Genomic DNA, 25,900 nt, shown 5'->3' with positions numbered 1-25,900 from the left:
CTGCTGGTGGGAGGCATGCTCTCCGCGTCCACCCCACCCCCTGGGCCGCTGGAGAAAGTCTTCCAGTACATTGACCTCCATCAAGATGAACTTGTGCAGGTGAGAGGCCTGCCATGCACCGAACTCTCAGTGCACTTTGGGAAGCTGGGAGAGCTTGCTGGGAGGTGTGGATTTTTTTTTTCTTTTTTCCTGACAGCTTGCTGTTCAGTCACTAGGTCGTGTCCGATTCTTTGTGACCCCATGAACTGTATAGCCTGCCAGGCTTCCCTGTTCTCCACTATCTCTGGGAGTTTGCTCAAGTTCATGTCCATTGAGTCAGTGATGCTATCTAACCATCTCATTCTTTTCCTGACAACTTGATTCTATTTAAAATGCATATGGCTCCTCGTTGAATTAAAATAGTCAATGTGTGTTAGATTTAGGTAAGAGATCCCTCCTGGCCATTCCTCCTAATAGGGGGCATTCCCAGCACGTCTGCTCCAGGTATGTCCATTCAGGGATGACCAGGAAGCTCCAGTGAGTCCCTGTTTACCCTGGACCGTCATCAGATGGCCCATCCTCCCCTCCCCTTCAGAGGGTCCCTAGCCAAGGTCCTCTCCACCCACAAACCTGCCAGAAATGTCCCCGTTACATCACCAGCTGCTACAGCAGCTGTAAGTCCAGACAGAGTCCTGCCAAGCTCGTGGCAAGGCTGTCTGCGTGGTAGCCCACGTGCACTTTACTGCCTCCTTTATGATTCTCTGCTTCATCATGACACGTGGCCGTCTGCACGTGGTGTGGGCATGTGTGTGGGGGGGGGAGACATGGTGAGCAGGGACCACGGGGGAGAGGGAGGCCTGGGGAGCAGAAAGTCATGGGGGTTGGGGGGCACTGTACCCACCGTCCCACCTGGCACACCCCTCTCCTGCTGCTGCCTCTCCTACCCCCACCCCCCACCCCTGCACACCCCACCCGCCTCCACCACCAGGAATACTCTGAGCTCCCAACACTGTGTCTGCTCACTGGCCCAACCAGCCCACGTCAGGAATATTATTGTGCAAACAGACTGAACCCCCGTGTTCATACTCAAGCACTAGAATCTCCAGACTGCTGGCCCTGAGCTGGGCCTTCATGGGCTCTTTCCTCGTGGGGGTGTTGATGTATGGCAGAACCAATACAGTATTGTGAAGTAATTAACCTCCAATTAAAAGAAATAAATTTATATTAAAAATAAAAAAGAAAGAAAATGCCTGTTGGGTTTTCACAACTTTACTGGGGTGTTGTCCAGTATAGGCTGGAATTCGTAGTGGGGAGAGAAGAGAGAGGTGAGTCAGTGACCCACAAGGGGTGTTCGTGGGAAGCCGAGTCCTCGAGCGGGTGGCCAGAGGCTCTCAGTTCAGAAGCCTGCCGGGGGATGGGGCGGCCCTTCCGTGGGGGCTGAGGCCTGGGGGCCCAGGTCCAGGCTTTAGAGGCAGGCTCCCCATCCGTCCTTCCCCCGGGCTCCTGTTCTCACCTCCAGCTGGGTCTCCAGGTCAGAAGAGGGGCCCCGGGGTCCTGCGAGGTGTGCCCCAGGGGAGCAGACATAACGACCCCCCCCACGCTAACCACCTGTCGCCTTTGCTCCCAGACGCTGAAGGAGTGGGTGGCTGTCGAGAGTGACTCTGTGCAGCCAGCGCCCCGCCTGCGACGAGAGCTGCTCCACATGGTGGGCCTGGCCGCAGACCGGCTCCGGGGCCTGGGAGCCCGCGTGGCCTCGGTGGACGCGGGCTTTCAGCAGGTGCTGGTGCCCCCTCCTCCCCGCCTCCCGCCTCCGCCAGGCTCCCCTTCCTGGGCCAGGACGGGGCTTCCCTGGGCTCCTCAGTCCCCCCGCCCGCCCCGTCGTCTCCACTCGCCGTGAGGCTGTGGCACTGACTTCCTGTCCTGCCAGACCAAGGGGGAGATGGGGCAGGTGAAGGGGGCGCGTGAAAGCCCCTCACCTGTGCTGTTCACGGCCTTCACGTGCTTTGCGTTTCTCCCAAGGGCCCTCTCCCTTAAGCGCAAATGCCTCCTTAAAGGACCCGACCTCTCAGAATCAAGGCTCACCACTGCCCCTCGGGGGCAGGTCCCTGGAGGGGGGCATGGCGACCCGCTCCAGACAAGGACTTGTGTGAAGAATCCCATGGACAGGGGAGCCTGGCGGGCTACAGTCCGTGAGATCACAAAGAGTCAGACACAACTGACACAGAGACACACACACTCACACACACACAGTCTCATACACACACTCACACACACAGTCTCACACACACACACTCACACAGTCTCACACACACTCACACAGTCTCACACACACACACACAGTCTCACACATACACACAGTCTCACACACACACACTCACACAGTCTCACACACACACACTCACACACACACACTGACACACACACTCACATACACTCACATATACTCTCACACACTCACACACACATACAGTCATGTACACACACAGTCTCACACTCTCACACACACTGTCTCACACGCACACACACTCAAACAGACACACAATCACACACACACAGTCTCACACACACACACACACTCACACGGGGACATATGGACCTTTACTTGAACCTCCCAATGTCCGCTGCTTCAGCGCTGACGTGTGTGCGAAGACTGGGCTCCAGGACTGTGTCTGCCTGCTTGGAGCTGGTGGAGTCTGAGTGCAGACTAAGAGGGTGCTCAGTCACTCAGTCGTGCGACTCGTTGTGACCGCATGGACTGCAGCCCGCCAGGCTCCTCTGTCCGTGGGATTCTCCAGGCATGAATACTGAAGTGGGTTGCCATTTCCTCCTCTGGGGGATCTTCCCAACCCAGGGATCACACCTGTGTCTCCTGCAGCTGCAAAATTGCAGGCGGATTCTTTTACAGCCGAGCCACTGGGAAAGCTCTCTTATGGAAAAACATGTTCAATTGAGTTTACTCTTTGTCAGTGTGTGTCTGAGGAAGGACTTTACTTCTCATGATGTTTTCATTAGAAGTGTCTTGTGGTACCCCCTTAAGAGTCAGATGAAGATGACGTGGCTCTCCAGGGACCAGGGGGTAGAAACAGACTCCTAGTGCCGTGTCTTTGAATTTTCTAGAAGAACTAAATAGTTATGTTTTTTAAACTATCCCTTTTCCTTCTGCAGCTGCCTGATGGTCAGACCCTCCCAATACCTCCCATCCTCCTGGCTGAACTGGGCAGTGACCCCAAGAAGCCCACCGTGTGCTTCTACGGCCACTTGGATGTGCAGCCTGCCAGACAGGAGGACGGGTGGCTCACGGACCCATACACGCTGACGGAGGTGGACGGTCAGTGGCAAAGGATCGCTCCCAGAGCTTAAGGCTTTGAGATGCAGCTCTGCCCCAGGTTCCAGGTTTTACCTGTGGTTGTGAGGATTGGACAGAATGCAGCACTCATGGTTTGCCAGTTGGTTCAACGAAGCTGATTTTCTTTCATTTATGAAAGAAACTATGAGCTTTTGTGCCCCTAGGTGAATTAAGTCCCCAGGATGGGAGTTCTTGGATTTCACATACTTTCTTTTTTAAAAACATCAAATGTAATTATGCTTTATAAAGACAAGAAGAAGAAAGATCAATGGAGACACCTGTGTACCCTTTTCCTTTCCCCTGCTAATTGTAAAATCTCAGAGTGAAACCCTGTGTTACCAGATATTTTGCAACAAATCGTTGGGTCTTTTTCAATGAATTTGGATAAAAATAGGTAACTACTGTTAAGGCCAAAGGGCCCTGTATATTTTCAATTAGCTTCCATTTGTTGACTAGCGTACTATTTGTATATAAGGAATAATACTTTGTGAGTTCAGAGCAAGACTGCTGCCTAGAAAAAGAGAGAACCCGATTCAAACAATTATCTGCAAATCTACTTTTGTTTTTGATTCACTCAACCTGGCAGAGGCATCCATGCTTTTCTGAAAATTCTTCCCCCACTTTTAAAGGAAAACTTTATGGCCGAGGAACAACAGACAACAAAGGACCTGTTTTAGCATGGATCAACGCAGTGAGCGCATTCAAGGCCCTGGACGAGGTAGGTGCTGGCTGCACTTGGGAGTGAGGATGGTGACGACAGTGACGGTGATGGAGACGATGGTGATGGAGACGATGGTGATGTTGATGATGACAGTAAGGATGATGCTGATGGAGATTATGGTGATGGTGGTGATGATGGAGATGACGGTGATGGTGGTGATGGTGATGGAGATGATGGTGATGGTGGTGATGGTGATGGTGGTGATGGTGATGGAGATGACGGTGATGGTGGTGATGGTGATGGAGATGATGGTGATGTTGATGACGACAGTAAGGATGATGATGATGGTGGTGATGGTGATGGAGACGATGGTGATGCTGATGATGACAGTAATGATGGTGGTGGTGATGGAGATGATGATGGTGGTGATGGTGATGGAGATGATGGTGATGGTGATGGTGGTGATGGTGATGGAGATGATGGTGATGCTGATGATGACAGTAATGTTGATGGTGGTGATGGTGATGGAGATGATGGTGATGGTGATGGTGGTGATGATGATGGTGGTGATGGTGATGGAGACGATGGTGATGCTGATAATGACAGTAATGATGGTGGTGATGGTGATGGAGGTGATAGTGATGGAGATGATGGTGATGTTGATGATGACAGTAATGATGGGTGATGGTGGTGATGGTGATGGAGATGATGGTGATGGTGATGGTGGTGATGGAGATGATGGTGATGGTGATGGAGATGATGGTGATGGAGATGATGGTGATGCTGATGACGACAGTAATGATGATGGTGATGGTGATGGAGATGATGGTGATGGTGGTGATGGTGATGGAGATGATGGTGATGGTGGTGATGGTGATGGAGATGATGGTGATGGTGATGGTGGTGATGATGATGGTGGTGATGCTGATGACGACAGTAATGATGATGGTGATGGTGATGGAGATGATGGTGATGGTGGTGATGGTGATGGAGATGATGGTGATGGTGATGGTGGTGATGATGATGGTGGTGATGCTGATGACGACAGTAATGATGATGGTGATGGTGATGGAGATGACAGTGATGGTGGTGATGGTGATGAAGATGATGGTGATGCTGATAATGACAGTAATGATGGTGGTGATGGTGATGGAGATGATGGTGATGGTGGTGATGGTGATGGAGATGATGGTGATGTTGATGACGACAGTAAGGATGATGATGATGGTGGTGATGGTGATGGAGACGATGGTGATGCTGATAATGACAGTAATGATGGTGGTGATGGTGATGGAGATGATGGTGATGGTGGTGATGGTGATGGAGATGATGGTGATGTTGATGACGACAGTAAGGATGATGATGATGGTGGTGATGGTGATGGAGACGATGGTGATGCTGATAATGACAGTAATGATGGTGGTGATGGTGATGGAGATGATGGTGATGGTGATGGAGATGATGGTGATGGTGGTGATGGTGATGGAGATGATGGTGATGGTGGTGATGGTGATGGAGATGATGGTGATGTTGATGACGACAGTAATGATGGGTGATGGTGGTGATGGTGATGGAGATGATGGTGATGATGATGATGACAGTAATGTTGATGGTGGTGATGGTGATGGAAATGATGGTGATGGTGATGGTGGTGATGATGATGGTGGTGATGGTGATGGAGATGATGGTGATGCTGATAATGACAGTAATGATGGTGGTGATGGTGATGGAGGTGATAGTGATGGAGATGATGGTGATGCTGATGACGACAGTAATGATGATGGTGATGGTGATGGAGATGATGGTGATGGTGGTGATGGTGATGGAGATGATGGTGATGTTGATGACGACAGTAATGATGGGTGATGGTGGTGATGGTGATGGAGATGATGGTGATGGTGGTGATGGTGATGGAGATGATGGTGATGGTGATGGAGATGATGGTGATGGTGGTGATGGTGATGGAGATGATGGTGATGGAGATGATGGTGATGGTGGTGATGGTGATGGAGATGATGGTGATGGTGGTGATGGTGATGGAGATGATGGTGATGGTGATGGTGGTGATGGTGATGGAGATGATGGTGATGGTGGTGATGGAGATGATGGTGATGGTGATGGTGGTGATGGAGATGATGGTGGTGCTGATGACGACAGTAATGATGATGGTGATGGTGATGGAGATGATGGTGTTGGTGGTGATGGTGATGGAGACGATGGTGATGGTGGTGATGGTGATGGAGATGACGGTAACGTTGATGACGACAGTTATGGTGATGGTGATGGTGCTGATGAGGATGGAGATGATGGTGATGGTGATGCCAATGGCTATGGCGATGGTGGGCTGTCCTGTCTGGGGGGTACTGGGGTGGGGGTCCATCTCTGGGCACTGTGTCTACAGGAGAAACACAAGGCAAGTACGGCCCAGCCATGCCCGAGGCTGAGATCCTTGATGCTGCTTCTCCCAAATCCTGTCCATTGAGCAGGCCCTGGCTTTGCTTCTGGTTTTTATTGGAAGTGATTTCATCAGATGCCAGAGACTCTCTCTCATGAGAAGAAGCAGAAGGGAAGGTTTAAGTGCTCGCCGCTTGACTGCCTTATCTCACTGAGGAAGGCAAGCTTAATGAATCAGGACATTTTTCTGGCCGGGCCCTGTTGACCTGTTGTTAGTGCACTCCTCTAAATAAGCCCTTGGTTTCTTTCTTTCTCTTCAATTCTCTACTTTCTTAGTCTCTTTATCTTTCCTTCCTTCCTCACCAGTTTCCTCCTCTCTTTTTCTGTTCTTCTTCTTTAAGAAGAGGGAAACAATATTTATAAGTTTCTATGCATGAGTGCTAAGTTACTTCAGTTGTGTCTGACTCTTGGGACTGTAGCCCTCCAGGCTCCTCTGTCCATGGGATTCTCCAGGCAAGAATACTGCAGTGGGTTGCCATGCCCTCCTCCAGGGGATCCTGCTGACCCAGGGATTGGACCCAAGTCTTTTCTGTCTCCTGCATTGGCAGGAGTGTTCTTTACCACTAGTGCCACCTGGGAAGTGCTGCATACATAGTATATAACCCTCCATTCACCCTGCCTGTATGAAGGTAAAAAGCTACTTTGCTTTTTAAATTTCAGTTCTGAAACTTACATAATCACAAACAAAGCATATGAAGCCCTCATGGCCCTTAGACAAATCAGTTCATCTCTCCAAGCTTCACTTTCCTCATCTGTGATCTAAGGTTGACCATTTCTACCTCCAGGCCTGTTGAGTGTATTAAGTGAAGTTACATGTATAAAGTTTCTCTGGTACCAGGCCCTTTTTGAGCGCTGGCTTCTTGCTTCCTGGTTCCCTCCCATCCCCGTCCTGTCTTGTTCAGCGCACTTACACGTACGCAACCTCTCTGGCTCATCTTACCAAGAGGCAGGGTGAGTATTAATACCCGCCTCACATAGAGAAGCGGCTGTCACTCGAGAGGTGACATGGCTAGTCCTCGGTCCCATGGGTGTCAAGGGACAGAGCAGAGAGCCCTGGCTGCTGGTCTCACATCCTTCTCTGACACTTAATAGCTACTGGCTTGTATTTTATTAATCACATTTTGCCAGAAAATTCCAAGGCTTTTCAACTGCTCCTTAGCAATTGTTTTCTAGTTAAATGTTAATAAAGAGCTTTCAAATATTAAAATTTCAGAACTTTAGCTTGACTTCCTAAGACATCTAGAAATATATTCAGGGAATGCACTGAGCGAATCTTTATCCCCAAACCCCCTTAACTAACTGAGTGACCCAAGGTCACTTACTTTCTCATACATAATCCCCCACTCATCCTGCCTTTGTTCATCTGGGGCGAGTCAGTCTCACTCATCAGAACTAATTAGTATGTTTGGGCTGCCTTATCCGCACTGAATCACTTTTGAACCCCCACCGCCCCCATTTCGCCTTGTGTTCCAGGAAAGGTCATTGACCTCTCCTATCCACGTGGCTCTCAAAGATATGAAGTTATACATTATAAAGACACAAAAAGATCAAAACCAAATGGGGGAAAGGCACACTGTAAAAATTTTAAAGGCGCCCTAATATTAACTAGAGAAAACCTCAAGTTCCATTTTGCTGCGAGATCAAAGCCTTTGAATAAGTTAAAAGGCAAATTGAGCTCATAGCTGAAAAATAACAGATACTTGAAATAAAAATTATCCCGAGGCTTAAACATTAGACAGCCTTTCAAAGGAAAGAGCTCTCATTTATCATGCTCAGAATTATGAGGACAGAAAAGAGACTTGGAATGGAGTAACCTTCCTGGAAAAAGTCCTCTTGGGGAGAGGAAGGGTAGGGCCCCTCTGCAGGGCTGAGCAGAACCCTGTGCCGTGGACACGGCCTTTTCTTTAGGAACGCCCTTCCCAGATCCGTGATCCCCAACACGAGTTTCCTGCCTCATTGGCCTTTACCTTGGCTTGCTCACAACCTGAGTTAAAACTGCTTCATTGTAAACAGGCTTGTGGGAACGTGTGTAACAGTGCAGTGTATTTATGTTACACACAAACACGTCCTGGGTTTTCAAAAGGTGAAGGGCAAGGGGTCCACTCTTTCCTGCAGCATAATTTGCCCCATCGTTAATGCAGGATCTCCCGGTGAACATCAAATTCCTCATCGAAGGGATGGAGGAGGCCGGGTCTCTAGCCCTGGAGGAACTTGTCCGGAAAGAAAAGTCTGGGTTCTTCTCGAGTGTGGACTGCATCGTGATTTCGGACAACCTGTGGATTAGCCAGAGGAAGCCTGCGCTCATCTACGGGACGCGGGGGAACAGCTACTTCACCGTAGAGGTACCTGCCGACCGTGGCCGTGAGGGAGGTGGGGGTGTCCACACTGGGATCCTGGTGGGAGGACGGAGCAGACGCAGACCTGGGTGCTTGACCCAGTGTGGGGGAATCACGGGGTCTTGGGATTGGGGGGAGTCCATGAAGCCCCCAAGTAGTGAATGCATGTGCTTTGTGCACGTTTCTGGAGTGAGGAGGCAGAGGGGTTTGTGGCCAGGGCGATGCAGGAGAGATGCTGGGGCCAGAAGGAGGGATAAGAGCGCGGGGTCCCGGAGGAGCACTACCAACCCAAATGCTTTGTTAGCATTGCTGCCTGAGGAGGCAGAGGGCTTAAGTGAGTAAGTGAAGGATTCATCTGACAGTGCCGTGAGATGGCAGGGCAGGGGAGGGCCAGCCGGGCAGGAAGGCTGAGAGGGAAGGAGCTGAAAACGATTAAGACAACAACAAAAACCCAAACTCATTAGAAATTGGGAGCTGGTTGGACACTGTGTGCACAGGAGAAGGCCAAGGTCATGTGAAGGGGATGGAGTCACAGGTCTGCAGCCCTCCTGGAAACGGCAGCTGTGGGAGGCATCTGTAGAAGATATTCCCTTCCAGACCTCCTCCAGTTCAGCAGCTGGGAGCATGCCGAAGTGTTGAGTACCAAAGAGACAGAAGCCTTAGGTCTTGTGGGTGGGTCCAAGGTCAGACCTCGAGGGATGAGCGCTGAGCCCGTGGAGCCCATGAAGGAGCCGTTTGGGTCTCACTTCACGTGCAGAGGAAGGAGGCTCCAGGCTCACATCGGGGTGAGCAGACGGAAAAGCGCTTACTAGAAGAGACAAGGAGACCGGTCCTGCGGGCAAGAGAGAACAAGCAGAAGGCAGTTTCTTGGAGAATTTCTCTGGAAGGAGGGCTGAATAAGAGACGGGGTGAAACAAGAGGGACACAGCTCCGTGAACTTCGCCGTGGGCCGGGGGGCTGGTGGCCTGCGACCCAGCACTGCTGGAGGTGAGGCTGGGGGCCAACACCAGTTTCAGGGGAGCCAGTGGGACATGAAGCCCCCCATCTGTGTGCGAGAAACGCAGCGGGGGTGTCAGCTGACCCTCCTGAGTCCTGAGGGCCACCTGGGTGGGTCTGGCACCAGGGGAGGGCTGTCGTTGAGCGGCCGTGGTGGGAGCTGCTCTCCTTTTGACTGTCTTACAGGTGAAATGCCGGGATCAAGATTTCCACTCGGGGACCTTTGGTGGGATCCTCAACGAACCCATGGCGGATCTGGTTGCTCTTCTTGGTAACGTCCTCTTTCACTTTTTAAGCCTCAAGGAATCTGCTTACGTGGTTCTGTTGGACTCAGCCCTCTCCTGCTCGGTTTCAGACCAGCCCAGAACAAGGGCGGAGCAGAGGAAAACCTGGGGCTTCCCTGATGGCTCAGCTGGTAAAGAATCCGCCTGCAATGCCGGAGACCCCGGTTTGATTCCTGGGTTGGGAAGGTCTCCTGAAGAAGGGAAAGGCTACCCACTCCAGTATTCTGGCCTGGAGAATTCAATGGACTGTATAGTCCATGGGGTAGCAAAGAGTCGGACATGACTGATCAACTTTCACTTTCAGAGGAAAACCTAAAACTCCTGAGGCTTATTAAGTCCATGTTATTTATTTCCATGGATTGAAACCCTCTCTCAATCTACCCCCTTTTCATTTACTGGGTGTCACAACACATCTGGCCATCCTCGGGGACAGTGGTGGACAGACCCTTCTGGAAAAGCATCCAGGGCCGGTGCCCAGTCTACCCACACCTCTTGGCTTCTGTCCTGCGGGTCCCCAGGGGCACCAGTGAGTCTGTTGCAGCACTGGGGAGCCCTTCCAGGGCCCAAGAGTGGCCCTTGGCTAACACTTGGAAATGAATTGTCTGAGGAGACACATGTGCTGGCAAAGCAAGAGACTTCACTGGAAGGGCCCCCGGGTGGACAGCGGCAGGGGAAGAGGCCCAGGAGGACTGCTCTGCCATGTGGCTCGCCGTCCTGGGTTTTATGGTGATGGGATTTGTTTCTGGGTGCTCTCTGGCCAATCACTCTGGCTCAGGGTCCTTCTCGGTGGCATAGGCATCACTCAGCCAAGGTGGATGCCAGCGAGGAGGATCCTGGGGGGTTGGTAGGATGAGTGGCACCTCCTTTAGACCTTTCCTGTAATTCTTCTGGTTGGTGGTGGCTTGCTAATTCTGCATTCCTTACCAGCACCTCCTGTCATAAAACAACTCATGCAGATGGTTACTATGGTGCCTGGCCAGGGTGGGCGGTTTCAGTCAGTGTTTCCCCTAACAAGTTTGCTCGCTGTCCCCCACCCCTCATCCCTAACTTCTCTGGTGGTGGGCCTGGTGGGTGCAGGTGAATGTAATTGTGTGTGTGTCTGTGTCTGTGTCCAGGGAGCCAGCTCACCCACCTGACTCACCTGTAGCTCTCACCTACACCTGGACAGCCCAGCAGTCAGGTGGATCGTGGAGCTGAAGGAAGCTACATCTGCAGGGTGGCTTGCACACTCCTGGTAGGGACTCTGCACGTGCTGTTAATAACTTGTTCAGTCGCTCAGTCATATCCAACTGTTTGTGATCCCATGGGCTGCAGCACGCCAGGCTTCCCAGTCCTTCACTATCTCCCAGAGTTCACTCAAACTCATGTCCCTTGAGTCAGTAATGCCATCCAACCATCTCATCCTCTGTTGTCCCCTTCTACCTTGACCTTCAATCTTTCCCAGCATCAGGGTCTTTTCAAATGAGTCAGTTCTTCACATCAGGTAGCGAAAGTATTGGAGCTTCAACTTCAGCATCAGTCCTTCCAGCAAATATTCAGGGTTGATTTCCTTTAGGATTGACAGGTTTGATCTCCTTTCAGTCCAAGGGACTCTCAAGAGTCTTCTCCAACATCTCAGTTCAAAAGCATCAATTCAAGTCATAATTTGCTTCTTTTTTTAAAGAGAGGTTCTCAGGTTAGACAAGCTTCAGACCCCACAACATCTGGATCCTTCTCACCTGGATAAAGATTGACTTTGGGCAAATTTCACAACAAGCCCCTTTGGGAAAATTGCCAGAAAGCATTCCAGTATTCTTGCCTGGAGAGTCCCATGGACAGAGGAGCCTGGAGGGCTACAGTCCCTGGGGTCACAAAGAGTTGGACAGGACTGAAGCCACCTGGCACGCATGCACCCTGGGGATCAATCAGCAAAGACCCCTCCTTTTTGTGCCTTGACACAGCGCTACCTCAGCCCTGCATGCTCACGTCCCGGTGGCCTGGGGCCTCCCCCAGGGAACCACCAGCCCTCCGGCAGACCTGCTGGGCGGTCGCCCCCAGTCTTTAGTGTCACTTTATCCTCGCGCATCCTGCCGCTTCATTACCCAGTGAAATAGTGAGATCCATCTATTGTCTGTGCCCTCTCTGCTGTCTGCCTATTCATCTATCATGTATTTTTTAAGGCCTTCTAGTTTTCCTGCAGTGTAACTCTTGGCCAGTATTTTCCATGCTTGATGGCTTCAGACAGAAAATAGCGAGCCATTTTTCTTTAAAGTGTTTAAATTGTTTCCAGAAGAATTCAGATAGCATACAACTTAATATTTTTGTTTTGCAGGGTAGGGGGAGATAAAATAATCTCTGTTTTATCAGGCTCATCCTCCACTGCCTCCCTGCACAGAAAGTGTGGCATCCCTACGTCTTTGGGACTGCATTTAGAAGTTCCCCCCACCTGCCCCAGGCACTGTTGCCTCACCACATCCTGGTAGACTGTGGTTTCACCCAGACATGGAACTCCATTCAGCCCTGCCAGGGCATAGTCTCTGCTAGGAAAAGTCCCACCAGGGTCATGAACAGGATGAAAAGCACATGCTTTCACTTTGTTTTTGAAACAAATCAGATACTCACTTCCCCCAGCTGGCATGGGGAAGGCCACTTCCATCCTGAGAAAACAGAGATTTACAGGACTGGGCCCTGGGGCATTTCTGCTGGAGAAAGTGGTGAGCTGTTCAGATCACAGCCTCGGGTCTCAGATGTCTGTTTGAATCACCCCTGCCCCACTCAGGGGTGAGGTCTGGCTAAATGGGCACCGTGACCCGGACCCTGGGCATCCTGGCCTCTGCTGCCCTTGGCATTTCAGATACACGTGTCCGTTCTCATCGCTGACTGTGCCGCCTGCCTTGGCTGGCCCCATGGGCTGGCCCAGGTGGTCCCACTGCTGGTTTCCTACCTGTGTCTTTCCAGCTGGGTTGCCAGCAGGTCTGTCTGCCATTCACCTCTGTCCTCGAAGATGGGCCGGGCAGCAGAAGTTTAGGTTCAGTGATGCTAAAGACTCAGTGACTGTGTCACTTGGGGGGGCTTTTAAGTTTTGTGTTGTTTTCAGTGGGGTGACAGAAATTCAGTTCAGTTCAGTCGCTCAGTTGGTGTCCGTCTCATAGACTGCAGCACGCCAGGCCTCCCTGTCCATCACCAACTCCCGGAGCTTATTCAAACTCATGTCCATTGAGTCGGTGATGCCATCCAACCATCTCATCCTCTGCCGTCCCCTTCTCCTCCCACCTTCAATCTTTCCCAGCATCAGGGTCTTTTCCAATGAGTCAGTTCTCATCAGGTGGCCAAAGCATTGGAGTTTCAGCTTCAGCATCAGTCCTTCCAGTGAATATTCAGGACTGATCTCCTTCAGGATGGACTGGTTGGATCTCCTTGCAGTCCAAGGGACTCTCAAGAGTCTTCTCCAACACCACAGCTCAAAAGCATCAATTCTTCAGTTCTCAGGTTCTTTATTGTCTAACTCTCACATCCATACATGACTACTGGAAAAAACCATAGCTTTTGACTAGATGGATGTTTGTGGGCAAAGTAATGTCTCTGCTTTTTAATATGCTGCCTAGGTTGGTCATAGCTTTTCTTCCAAGGAGCAAGGGATGACAGAGGCTGATTGTGAGTCAGTTACAGCCAGCCCCAGTCTGTCGGTGCCCAACTTATTTTATTTATTTATTTATTTTTACTTTATTTTACTTTACAATACTGTATTGGTTTTGCCATACATTGCCAACTTATTTTTGACTTGAATTTTACTAATGAGTTTGCATCTTTTATTTGACATGTGATACCCCTTATTAGGCTAAATGACGGGAATTCATAACTCAGGACCCTAGCGGGACGGATAAGCGCACAGCATCTACAAGTACATCCCTGAAGGGCAGTTATGGTTGTATTTGTTTATAATGAATGTATATTATAAAATATGGTCTTTAATTTCTTCTTTATAATGAATATTTGTTCTTTAATGGTACCTGCCTTACAATTTTTACCTTATGAGCTATGGGGCTCTGGTGAAGCAGATTAACGGGCTGGAAACAATCACGTCCATCCTTAGGCTCCTCTCCAGGGCTAGGACCCCACACATCTGCAACTGCCCCCGCCTCTGCCCCTGTGTGTCTCTCATAGGCAGCCTGGTGGATGCGTCTGGCCGCATCCTGGTCCCTGGGATCTATGAGCACGTGGCTCCTGTTACCGAAGAGGAGAAGAGGGTGTATGAGGACATCGACCTGGACATGGGGGAGTACCGGAACAGCAGCCAGGTTAAGAGGTTCCTGTTTGACACCAAGGTAGGTCACTCCTCGATGGGTAATCTGAAAGAGGAATGCTGAGAACCTGTGCTTTCCCAGCGCCTGGTTTGCCATGCGCTGCTGTTCTGCACATCTAAGAGCTGGGAGCACGTGCTCATGAGGGCAGGTTTCCCTTTCAGGGTCCCATCCCAGGGTCAAGATCAGCCAGCCCTTTTCCTGGGGTCCGTCCGGCATGGGCCTTGGGTGGCCTGACTCACGGCCCTGTGTTTCCAGTCGGTTTATGAGACTCAAGCCCATGCCAGCCTCAGCCAGTGAGTTGAGCTTCCTGTCTATTTAGAGATTGAGATAGGCTGAGATTATTTCAGTTCCAAGATCCCTAAGTGTTCTTTTCTAAAATTTATTTTTAAAAAGACAAAACTGGAGCTTTAGGGTTTAATCCGTAAATTCTCCATCACTGCCTCAGTGTAGTAAATGAGCCCAGAGCCAAAAGCATTAGCTACTGGCAAATCTGGGCTTCCCAGATGGTGCTAGTGGTAAAGAACCTGCCTGCCGCTGCAGGAGAGATAAGAGACATAGATTCTATATCTGGGTCGGGAAGATCCCCTGGAGGAGGGAGTGGCAACCCACTCCAGTATTCTCACCTGGAGAATCCCACAGAGTAGCTGTAGGGTCACAGAGAGTCGGACACGAGTGAAGTGACTGAGCACGCACACACTGGCCAATTTAGATTTCTTTGCTTTCCCTTCTCCTTCTCTTCTTCCTTTTAAGAAACAAAAACTCGCCCACCCCTCCAGTGATGGGCCACTCTGGCTGGTTCCTGAGGAGGAACCTCCAGGGGAGGGAGGGACCCTGAACAGAAGTGAGGAGTTTATTATCAGGAAGTATATCTGTTCGCTCAGACTGGCTCTCTGGGGGCCACTGGCTCAAACGTCTGCAGATTTCTTTGACGGCTTCTGTCAAAGAAAACAAAATGCAGCTAGCACACAAGTTATCACTGGAATGGCTGGGGACAGAAATTTATAATTGAACCCCAGTTTTAACTGCAAACTTCAGAGCTGGCGTGATGAGGGGCTGTGGTCAGCGGAAGCGGCTCAGGCAGGTCTTGGGTCCTTGGGGAAGTCCACCAGTACCGCCGTCCAGACCCGTCTCAGTAAGGAGGTGATAATTAGCTTGTCATGAGCGGTGTCACAGACGTACAGAAACTGGTGACACAAGCGATACCACTCAGCTGGGTTTTAATGAAACATTCTTCTCTGTAATAAATAATTTTATCTCATAGGAGGAACTTCTAATGCACCTATGGAGGTACCCATCTCTTTCTATCCATGGGATTGAGGGTGCGTTTCATGAGCCTGGAGCCAAAACAGTCATTCCTGGCCGAGTCATAGGAAAATTCTCCATCCGTCTAGTCCCTCACATGGATATGTCTGTGGTGGAGACCCAGGTAACCGCGTGCCTGGTTCTGCACTGCGTCCGAGTGCTGCACACCACACTGTAGGGGGCAGTTCAGTTGTTAGCACTGAAGTATCATTCTTTTCCCCAATAGAAAAGGGACTGGAACAAATGTCAAGAAACTGATAGAAATTTTAGTTTGGTGAAAATCTCTCTGCTCAATTATATGCAATTACAGTAGTCAGATAAGTGACCGTTTGGAGTTAGAGTGATGGGAAATTTTAAGATTAAATGGTAGACTTGAAGGCAAGATTGGTTTTCCATCCAGATGGAGCAGCTAACTGCCTGTGGCTGGATTGAGCCGGAAAAACCCGCAGCCGCAGTCATCAGCTTGTCTGAAATCCGCTCTCTGAACGCAGCCATTTTAATGACAATGCTATCTGGCGGGAGTTCAGTGTCTAAATTATCCACCAAGTGTCAGTTCGCTCAAGTTTAATGGAAAGTAGACTCTGAATAAATGCGCTCAGGAAACACCTCATCCCATCCCTTTCTGTCCCCATGTCGTCTCCCTTTTATTGTTGATTGCATCCACACACTGCCTCCCTCCCCTTCTTCCCTCCTCCTCCTCCCTCTTCCCTCCCTCCCCCTCCTCCCTCTTCCTTCCTCCCTCCTCCTTCCCCCTCCTCCCTCCTCCTTCCCCCTCCTCCCTCTTTCTTCCCCCTCCTCCCTCTTCCTTCCCCCTCCTCCCTCTTCCCTCCCTCCCTCTCCTCCCTCCCCTCCTCCCTCTTCCCTCCCCACCCCCCCCTTTCTTTGTGGACTTACTGTCCCTCTTTCTACAACATATAGATTCCAGGAGGGCAGGGCCATTCTGCTTTTGCTCACAGCTGTGACCACCTGGGTGCTCACCCAGCACCCAGAACGGTTCCTGCCACATGACAGGTGTCCACTGACATCTGCTGAAGCCAAGAGTGGAAGGAGTTTTTGTTCTGTTTTGTTTTTGCCGCATCACACGGTCTGTGGGATCCCAGTTCCCTGACCAAAGATTGAACCCGGGCGCTCAGCAGTGAGAGCATGGAGACCCAACCCCTGGACCCCTGGGAGTTCCCTGGAAGGGCTATTTCAGAGTCTGAAGTTACTCTCGGAGGATTTCCCTAGTAGCAGCTAACAGAGCCGAGGGAAGAGAAGGACACTGATGACAAGGCTCCTTCACAGCTTAGCTCAGAACTGCTCTCACTTCTGGGAAATTTCCAAATTCATGATGTTCCCCAAACAGTCATGAAGGTACTGATAAGTCCAAAGAGGGCAATCAGTCATCAGATGAAGTTATACTTGTATTATGTTTCATAACTAACAAAATTCCAAATAACCAGATGCTAACAGACATTGTGCAGAGGATAGGTTGGGGCAGGGCTGGGCTTGGAGAGTCTAGGGGAGGAAGGGGAGTGAGACCCAGTGTTGTTCCCATTGGATGAAGCCCCCCGCTCACCCTCCAGTCCTGGAGAGCCTGCTCACTCCAGGCCGGCCCTCTGGAAGAACTCAGGCAAAGCCCAAAATACTCAGATTTGTTGGGTTGAGGTTTAATTCGTTTCCTGATGAGAGATGACTGTGCATTCATGGTATGAGAGAATTACTTGAAGGTTTCTCTTACACCTGAAAATGTTACCTTTCAGGTGAGGCAGCATCTTGAATACATATTCTCCAAAAGAAACAGCTCCAACCAGATGACTGTTTCCATGGCGCTGGGACTGCACCCGTGGATCGCAAATATCAGCGGCCGTCAGTATCTCGCAGCAAAAAGAGCCATCAGAACAGGTTGGGCTTAAGATATTTTGAGTTGCCAGTTTACCGTGGGGGGTTGGTGCCTGGGGGAGCAGTGAACAAGGCAGGTGAGAGTAAAGCCTCAGTGTCATCGTCCTTTTCCTACAGGCTGTACTAGCATGCACAATGCTCTGTATCGTGAGTTTTCCCTATTACCTTCCCCACTTTACAAAGAAGGCCCAAAGAGACAAGGTAATTTGCTGAAGGGCACCCAGCTATTAGTGGAAAAGCCAGCATTTAAGCTCACTAGGAGACCTGAATTTTGGGGAAAATGATGGACTTGAAAACCTCCAGTGCTCATAGAAATGATGGGAGTATGGAAAGAGTTAGCCACTCAGTCATGTCTGACTGTTTGCGACCCCATGGACTACAGCCCACCAGGCTCCTCTGTCCATGGGATTTTCCACGCAAGAATACTGGAGTGGGTTGCCATTTCCTTTTCCAAGAGATCTTCCTGACCCAGGAAATGATGACTAATATTTAAAAACATCCTTTTAAAGGCACAGCTGAAGCTGCATGAAAGTAAAGGAAATCCTCTGGGATTAAACATGAAGCAGCTAAGATTTAGTGGAATGAGCAAGCTGACACCAGGCTGCCCTGTGGGAATTTGCTCTTCCTGGTCATAGGGCGCTTTGGGTATTAATGGTCTTAGGGCATCAAGAAGCAGAAAACGAGACCTTCTACATAAGGCAGGGTATTCTCCAGGAGCCAGGCTCACCCTAGAGGGGTGTGTATATGTGTAAGCTTGACCCTCCTTGCTTGGGTTTTGGGTGAACACAGGGTCCCCCCATGAGAATGTTTAACCATGGACCCATCTTGGAATGAGTTTGGGTCTCTAATTCCCACCATGTATGGTCTCGTTCTTCCAAAGCCCTTGCTGGGCTGCCTGGCTGGAGCAAACAGCCCCAAGGCAGGAACATGAGCTTCCACTGAAGCAGCTTCCTGGATATGAGCTCCTTGTACAAAATCACAGAACACAAGAGAAACTCAATTCCAGCCCATCTGTATCTAAAACCAGCGGTCCTTCTCCAGAAATGGGGAGTACCTTATTTGTAATTTCCTCCATGGCACCTCTTTTGACTTTCATATTCATAGCATCCCATGAGTGGTGAGCAGGGGACACGTGTCTGGGCCCGGGCTGCCAGGGGAGAAGGAATAGCCAGCCTTTTTTCAACAGGAGTGGGACATTGCCAACAATTACAAAATGGGGGCTTCTCCTAAAGGCAGGGCGGCCTTGGGGGTCTGCCCAAATGTGAGACAGGAAGACACTGACACTTGTTTATATACAGAGGGGCCTTGGGGCACGCCCCTAATGATGGCGAGCTGGAACTTGGGGTCCAGACCTCCTTGGTGCCCTCACTCTCTACCAGGATGGTCAGTCCAGGGACACAGACATTAACCATCACAGGGCAAGTCCAAGACTTAGAGCTACATAATCTTCCCCACTGCCGAGTGAAAAGGAGGAAGGGTTAGGAAGATAAAGGAACTGCCACTGAAGAGAGGCATGTGATTGAAATGTCAAGGCCTGACCTACTCTTGCAGGGAAGCTTACGCAGTTTAGGGCCTGTCTATGTTCTGGACCATTCTGCTAACACTGCCTTTATTCACCTTCACACCTTGCTCTGTGGATAAGCATGTCCTGGGGCAGATTCTCTTCTGTGATTTTGCTTCGTTTTTCATTCCTGCTGTGTCATCAGCAACTTGTCCTCTAGCCTGGAAGGTCTGAACTCGTCTCTTTCTAGACCTTGCTGCTGCTGCTAAGTCACTTCAGTCGTGTCCGACTCTGTGCGACCCCATAGATGGCAGCCCACCAGGCTCCGCCATCCCTGGGATTCTCCAGGCAAGAACACTGGAGTGGGTTGCCATTTCCTTCTCCAATGCATGACAGTGAAAAGTGAAAGTGAAGTCACTCAGTCATGTCCGACTCTTTGTGACCCCATAGACTGCAGCCTACCAGGCTCCTCCGTCCATGGGATTTTCCAGGCAAGAGTACTGGAGTGGGGTGCCATCGCCTTCTCCATTTTCTAGACCTTAGGATATCCATTAATACTATTTCCTGGAGTACCTTGAAAGTTGAGTACACAAATACTGAGACATTCAGGTAATAGTTGAGTACAGCTATTTATTTATATGTTGATTAAAAATACAAATAAAAACAAAAGAATTCCCACTTTCCTAATAGTTAATTCATGTAGCAACCATAAAAGTGGGTACACCATCTCATGGTACTCCTGCTAAAAATGCATGACTTCCGATCATGAGAAAGCATCAGACAAAGAGCATCAGACAAAGTTAATCAGGAGGATGCTTTACACAACAACCGATTAGCACTCTACAAGAGGGTCCGGTTCATGAAATTCAAAGAGAGGTACAAATCTGTCACAAGCCAGAGGGGACTCAGAAGTGATGACAGAATGCACTGTGGGAGTCTGGGCTCAATCCTGGAACGAGGAAAGGGGAAACGTGATAAAATTCCCTTCAGGCCTGAGTCTAGCTATTAATAACAATGTTACCCCAATGTTAATTTCCTATTGTTGATAACTGTACAGTGGTTGTATGTTAACATTAGGAAAAGGAAAGGATATATGGGAACTTGGTACTAATTTTTGTAACTTCTCTGTAAGTATAAAATTAGTTCAAAATAAAAACCTAAAAATACATTAAAAATTTCTTTTTAACATTTGTTTATTTTGGGCTGTTCTGGGTCTTTGTTGCTGTTAGGACTACTCTTTAATTGTGGTGGGAGGGCTGTGCACTGTGGCAGCTTCTGCCGTGGTGGAGAATGAGCTCGAGGTGAGCAGGCTCTAAAGCAGAGGCTCGGTGGTTGTGGCCTCCGGGCCTAGTTGCTCTGTGGCACATGTACTCAACTTTCAAGGTACTCCAGGAAATAGTATTAATGGATATCCTAAGGTCTAGAAAGCGATGAGTTCAGACCTTCCAGGCTACAGGACAAGTTGCTGGTGACAGAGCAGGAATGAAAAACGAAGCAAAATCACAGAAGAGAATCTTGCACCAGGGACTGAACGCTCTTCTTGCACGAGGGACTGAATGCTCTTCTTGCACCAGGGACTGAATGCGTGTCTCCTGCATTGGTAGGCAGATTGTCTTTACCACCGAGCCACTGGGGAAGCCCCCCAAAATATATATATTTTAAGTACATAACTGTAAAGAAGACAACTGTGGTTTTCTTCTTGACTCTTTTGATGATTTTAGAATATATATTATGTGGAATCAAGAAGCTTTTTATCCCAAATATTAAATTTTTAATGATTTTTTTTTAAAGAAAAGACAAAGTAAGCAGAACATTTGAGGAGATTACTTGGGGTGGTCTTGCCATTGCGTTATTCAAATGCCTGCCTTTCCTGCATTTCAGTTTTTGGGACCGAGCCAGATATGATCCGGGATGGGTCAACCATACCCATCGCCAAGATCCTCCAGGACACCACCCAGAAGAGTGTGATAATGCTGCCGCTGGGCGCTGTGGATGATGGAGAACACTCTCAGAATGAGAAGATCAACAGGTGAGTGGAGCCCGTGGGCGCTGGTGCCTCCCTGCACAAGCCCAGGGCCTCCACACCGCTGACCCAGACAGGCTGCCTCCTCTAGTTGGAATGAGCATCATCAAGGCTTCCTGTTTAAAGTATAGAACCCTTTTCCTCTGTCATTTGAGCAGGAGTAACAGTGTCTCTTATTTATTTTGTTAGGTGGAACTATATAGAGGGATCCAAATTATTTGCTGCCTTTTTCCTAGAGATGGCAAAGCTGCATTCATCATGGTAGGAACCTTCCAGCCTCAGTCTGAATTGCTAACAGATTCCCCTCTCACATGACCCTGGGCAAGAACAGAATCTAAATATCCAGAGAGTTTTGCTCTTGAAAATAATGTTTCCTCTCCTGTTTTAGAGTGTCCCTGGACTTTTGGACCACTAATAAAATATCTCTGAGGCACAGACATTGGACATGGTTTAATGTCGCTGCTGCACGCCTTTCTGAAGTCACAGCCACCTTGGACAAGTTACTTCCCCACGTCCTGCTGCAGCCCTCTCCGGCTTGGGCTTGCGGTGCCCTTCAGGGTGAGGACAAGCCTCTGACTATGTTCTCTGCTTGCAGCTCCATTGGCGTGATCCTGGTTTGTGTTCCAGGCCTCTAAGTGCTCAAGAGACACAATCATTCCACCCACTGACTCTCCATCCTATGTCACCCTTGCTCTTACGTCTCCTTTCTCTTGTTGATAAATGTGTTGGTCTCCTGCATTGACTACCGCTGTGGGTTCCCTGCTAGAGGAGTTACTAAAATGTGTTCATGTGCTAAGCTGCTTCAGTTGTGTCCAACTCCTTGCAACCCCATGGACTGTAGCCCATCAGGCTCCTCATCCATGTGATTTTCCCAGGCAAGAATACTGGTGAAAGTGAGTTACTCAGTCATGTCCGACTCTTTGTGACCCCATGGACTGTATAGTCCACGGAATTCTCCAGGCCAGGATACTGGAGTGGGTAGCCATTCCCTCTCCAGGGGATCTTCCCAACCTAGGGATCGAATCCAGGTCTCCCAAATTGCAGGCGGATTCTTTACCAGCTGAGCGACCAGGGAAGCCCCAAAATAAGAGGGTCTTAGGTGGGTTGTAAATAACACACCACCCGACCTTCCCCTGGAGCGGGGAGAGGTGACCTAAGAATACTGGAGTGATTGCCATTTCCTCCTCCAGGGGATCTCCCAGACCCAGGAATCAAACCCACATATCTTATGCCTCCTACACTGGCAGGAGGTTCTTTTCCACTAGCGCCACCTGGGAAGCTCAACTACAGCATGGTACCACCTTAACCTCTTGTTCCCCTTTTCCTTCTTCAAAACTGCTGAGATGGAAATGATCAGTGGGATCATGCCCCCTGGGATTCCTTGGGTGAAGATGAGTGTGTTTGAAATTCTGAGCCTCTTTACCCGATGCCAGCTTGCTGCCCCTCTTGCATCTTGGTCTTCCTTCCTGCCCCTCCAGTAAAGGCCTGCCTTCTCTTCAGCATCTATGCACATGTGAATTTGCCAGAATTCATCCTGATAGGATTTCTCTCACCCAGCTGGAACTTTACTCAATGACTACATCTAAACTGCTCAAAGCTCTTAATAGCATCAGTTTTAGATAGAGAACTAATCAACCCTGACATCAGTAACACAGTCTAAATTTAAAGCCATCAGCCAATGCATTAATCATTAATCATTTCAGTTAACCATCTTGTTTGGCTTGATTGGATTTGATGGTATAAACAAACAAAAAATATTCCAATTTTTCTACAGTCGAGGATATGTAAACAAGCCGATTTAATCTTTATAAATTCATTATTTAAATCACATTAATGGAGGATTTAAGGGTTTATAAAAAAATGTTTCTCTTATAATTCTAAATAAAAAACAAGCATAACACATCCTACTGCTTCATGGGTTCTTGAAATGTCAGTTTTAAAACTTGCTGCCCCTCATCTAACATGGCTGGACCCAAGGGCCAGTAATTCAGCCTGTCCTGACCCGCGTCACAGATGTGGGACCCAGCTGAGGCCCTAGCCTCACGAGGGTGCTCAGGCGGGGGCATTCTTCCTCTGATGCTGCTGCTGCTAAGCTGCTAAGTCACTTCAGTCATGTCTGACTCTGTGCGACCCCATAGACAGCAGCCCACCAGGCTCCCCTGTCCCTGGGATTCTCCAGGCAAGAGTACTGGAGTGGGTTGCCATTTCCTTCTCCAATGCATGAAAGTGAAAAGTGAAAGGGAACTCGCTCAGTCATGTCCGACTCTTCGCGACCCCATGGGCCGCAGCCTACCAGGCTCCTCCATCCATGGGATTTTCCAGGCAAGAGTACTGGAGTGGGGTGCCATCGCCTAGAGGACATTTAAATGCTAGTTGTTGGGACTTCCCTGGGGGTCCAGTGGGTAGGACACCCGCTCTCAACGAAGGGGACCTGGATTGACCCCTGGTCAGGGAACTAGATCCCACATGCCATGATGAAGGCCTAGCACAGCCAAATAAAGACAACTTAAAATTAATCTAGCTGTTAAGTACTGACAGGTGTTGATATTCTTTCCTATTAAGCTTGGTTTATGCTCACCAGTTTACACTGAATCTTCTAATATCTTGGATTTTGTGGGACCTACCTGGTATATTTCACAGAGTTCCCAACAACTAAATATACAAGAAGTTTATGATGCCAATTTGTATTTTGTAAAAATATTAAAAAATTTAAAATGTATCACAGCTACACTGGGTCTCCGCTGCTGCGCTCAGGCCCGCTCTCTGAGGCGGCGGGAGCCGCTCTCCGGGCGGTGCGTGGGCTCCTCCCGGCCGTGGCATCTCTCGCGGTGGAGCAGGGGCCCCAGGAAGGTGCACTTCGGTGGCTGTGGCCCTCTGGATTGGCTTCCTCGGGGCATGTGGAATCTCCCTGGACCAGGGGTCAAACTTGTGTCCCCTGTGTTGGCAGCCAGAGTCTTGGATCACCAGAGGAGTCCACCCGTTTGTGTTTTTAAAGGGGTGTTCATGTTAGAGGACTGACAAAGGTGGTTAAGATACGTTGTAGCCACTTCTGGGCAAAGTAACATCAGTTTTACCAAAGCACTAAATTATAAATTTTAAGTTTATTATTCCTTCACTGATCTACCTTCCTGCTGCACTCCTGAGCCCTGCAACCTCTAGTTAATTATTCAGCCCTCAGGTGATGAGGGGTCTCTGCTCCACCTGGGTTTTCCACCTGGCCCTGAGCCATGTGACAACCTGGGTTCTGCTGCGATTTGGAAGCCAGAAAGGAAGTATTTTTCAGGTTGGTTCCACTGAGAGAGCAGAGAGAAATCGACTCACTTATTGGGCAGGAGACCAATGAAAGGAAGTTTTAAAAGGAAACATTTACACTTCTTTCCCATCTCTGTCTTCCATTTCCAACTCATCTCTATACTTCACGGGTCCAGCGCAGTGCACTGCATACAGTAGGTGCTCAGTATTGCTCGCTGACATCGTCCTCCGGTTCTGCAGCTGCATTTTTTGGTTGTCCCTGACGTGGATGTCTATCTTTATGCTCTCTGCCTCATGTTGTTCCTAGGTAAAACTGACTTAAGGGCCTAGATCTGATAGAGTGCCTGATGAACTATGGAATGAGGTTCATGACACTGTACAGGAGACAGGGATCAAGACCATCCCCATGGAAAAGAAATGCAAAAAAGCAAAATGGCTGTCTGGGGAGGCCTTACAAATAGCTGTGAAAAGAAGAGAGGTGAAAAGCAAAGGAGGAAAGGAAAGATATAAGCATCTGAATGCAGAGTTCCAGAGAATAGCAAGAAGGGATAAGAAAGCCTTCTTCAGTGATCAATGCAAATAGAGGAAAACAACAGAATGGGAAAGACTAGAGATCTCTTCAAGAAAATTAGAGATACCAAGGGAACATTTCATGCAAAGATGGGCTCGATAAAGGACAGAAATGGTATGGACCTAATAGAAGCAGGAAGATATTAAGAAGAGGTGCCAAGAATACATGGAAGAACTGTACAAAAGAGATCTTCACGACCCAGATAATCATGATGATGTGATCACTAATCTAGAGCCAGACATCTTGGAATGTGAAGTCAAGTGGGCCTTAGAAAGCATCACTACGAACAAAGCTAGTGGAGGTGATGGAATTCCAGGTGAGCTGTTTCAAATCCTGAAAGATGATGCTGTGAAAGTGCTGCACTCAATATGCCAGCAAATTTGGAAAACTCAGCAGTGGCCCAGGACTGGAAAAGGTCAGTTTTCCTTCCAATCCCTAAGAAAGGCAATGCCAAAGAATGCTCAAACTACCACACAATTGCACTCATCTCACATGCTAGTAAAGTAATGCTCAAAATTCTCCAAGCCAGGCTTCAGCAATACGTGAACCGTGAACTCCCTGATGTTCAAGCTCGTTTTAGAAAAGGCAGAGGAACCAGAGATCAAATTGCCAACATCCGCTGGATCATGGAAAAAGCAAGAGAGTTCCAGAAAAACATCTCTTTCTGCTTTATTGACTATGCCAAAGCCTTTGACTGTGTGGATCACAAGAAACTCTGGAAAATTCTGAAAGAGATGGGAATACCAGACCACCTAACCTGCCTCTTGAGAAATCTGTACGCAGGTCAGGAAGCAACAGTTAGAACTGGACATGGAACAACAGACTGGTTCCAAATAGGAAAAGGAGTACGTCAAGGCTGTATATTGTCACCCTGCTTATTTAACTTCTATGCAGAGTACATCATGAGAAGTGCTGGGCTGGAAGAAGCACAAGCTGGAATCAAGATTGCTGGGAGAAATATCAATAACCTCAGATATGCAGATGACACCACCCTTATGGCAAAGTGAAGAGGAGCTAAAAAGCCTCTTGAT

At 49.1% G+C, this 25,900-nt stretch overlaps 1 protein-coding gene across 1 annotated transcript; it reads left to right on the top strand.

Annotated features, from left to right (window-relative positions):
• On the top strand, positions 1-21,311 carry CNDP1 (carnosine dipeptidase 1). Its single transcript, XM_052660531.1, has 11 exons — positions 1-99; positions 1,607-1,756; positions 3,145-3,307; positions 3,955-4,043; positions 8,582-8,782; positions 9,959-10,043; positions 14,200-14,360; positions 15,601-15,765; positions 17,384-17,525; positions 20,905-21,052; positions 21,236-21,311. The coding sequence occupies exons 1-11, from the start codon at positions 16-18 to the stop codon at positions 21,309-21,311; spliced, it is 1,464 nt and encodes a 487-aa protein (XP_052516491.1). The 5' UTR covers positions 1-15.
• The last annotated feature ends 4,589 nt before the right edge of the window (positions 21,312-25,900 follow it).

The sequence above is a fragment of the Budorcas taxicolor genome, chromosome 22 (genome assembly GCF_023091745.1).
Source record: "Budorcas taxicolor isolate Tak-1 chromosome 22, Takin1.1, whole genome shotgun sequence".
Taxonomy (NCBI): Eukaryota; Metazoa; Chordata; class Mammalia; order Artiodactyla; family Bovidae; genus Budorcas; species Budorcas taxicolor.
Note: the sequence above shows the minus strand (reverse complement) of the source record. Positions and strands in the feature narration are given on the sequence as shown.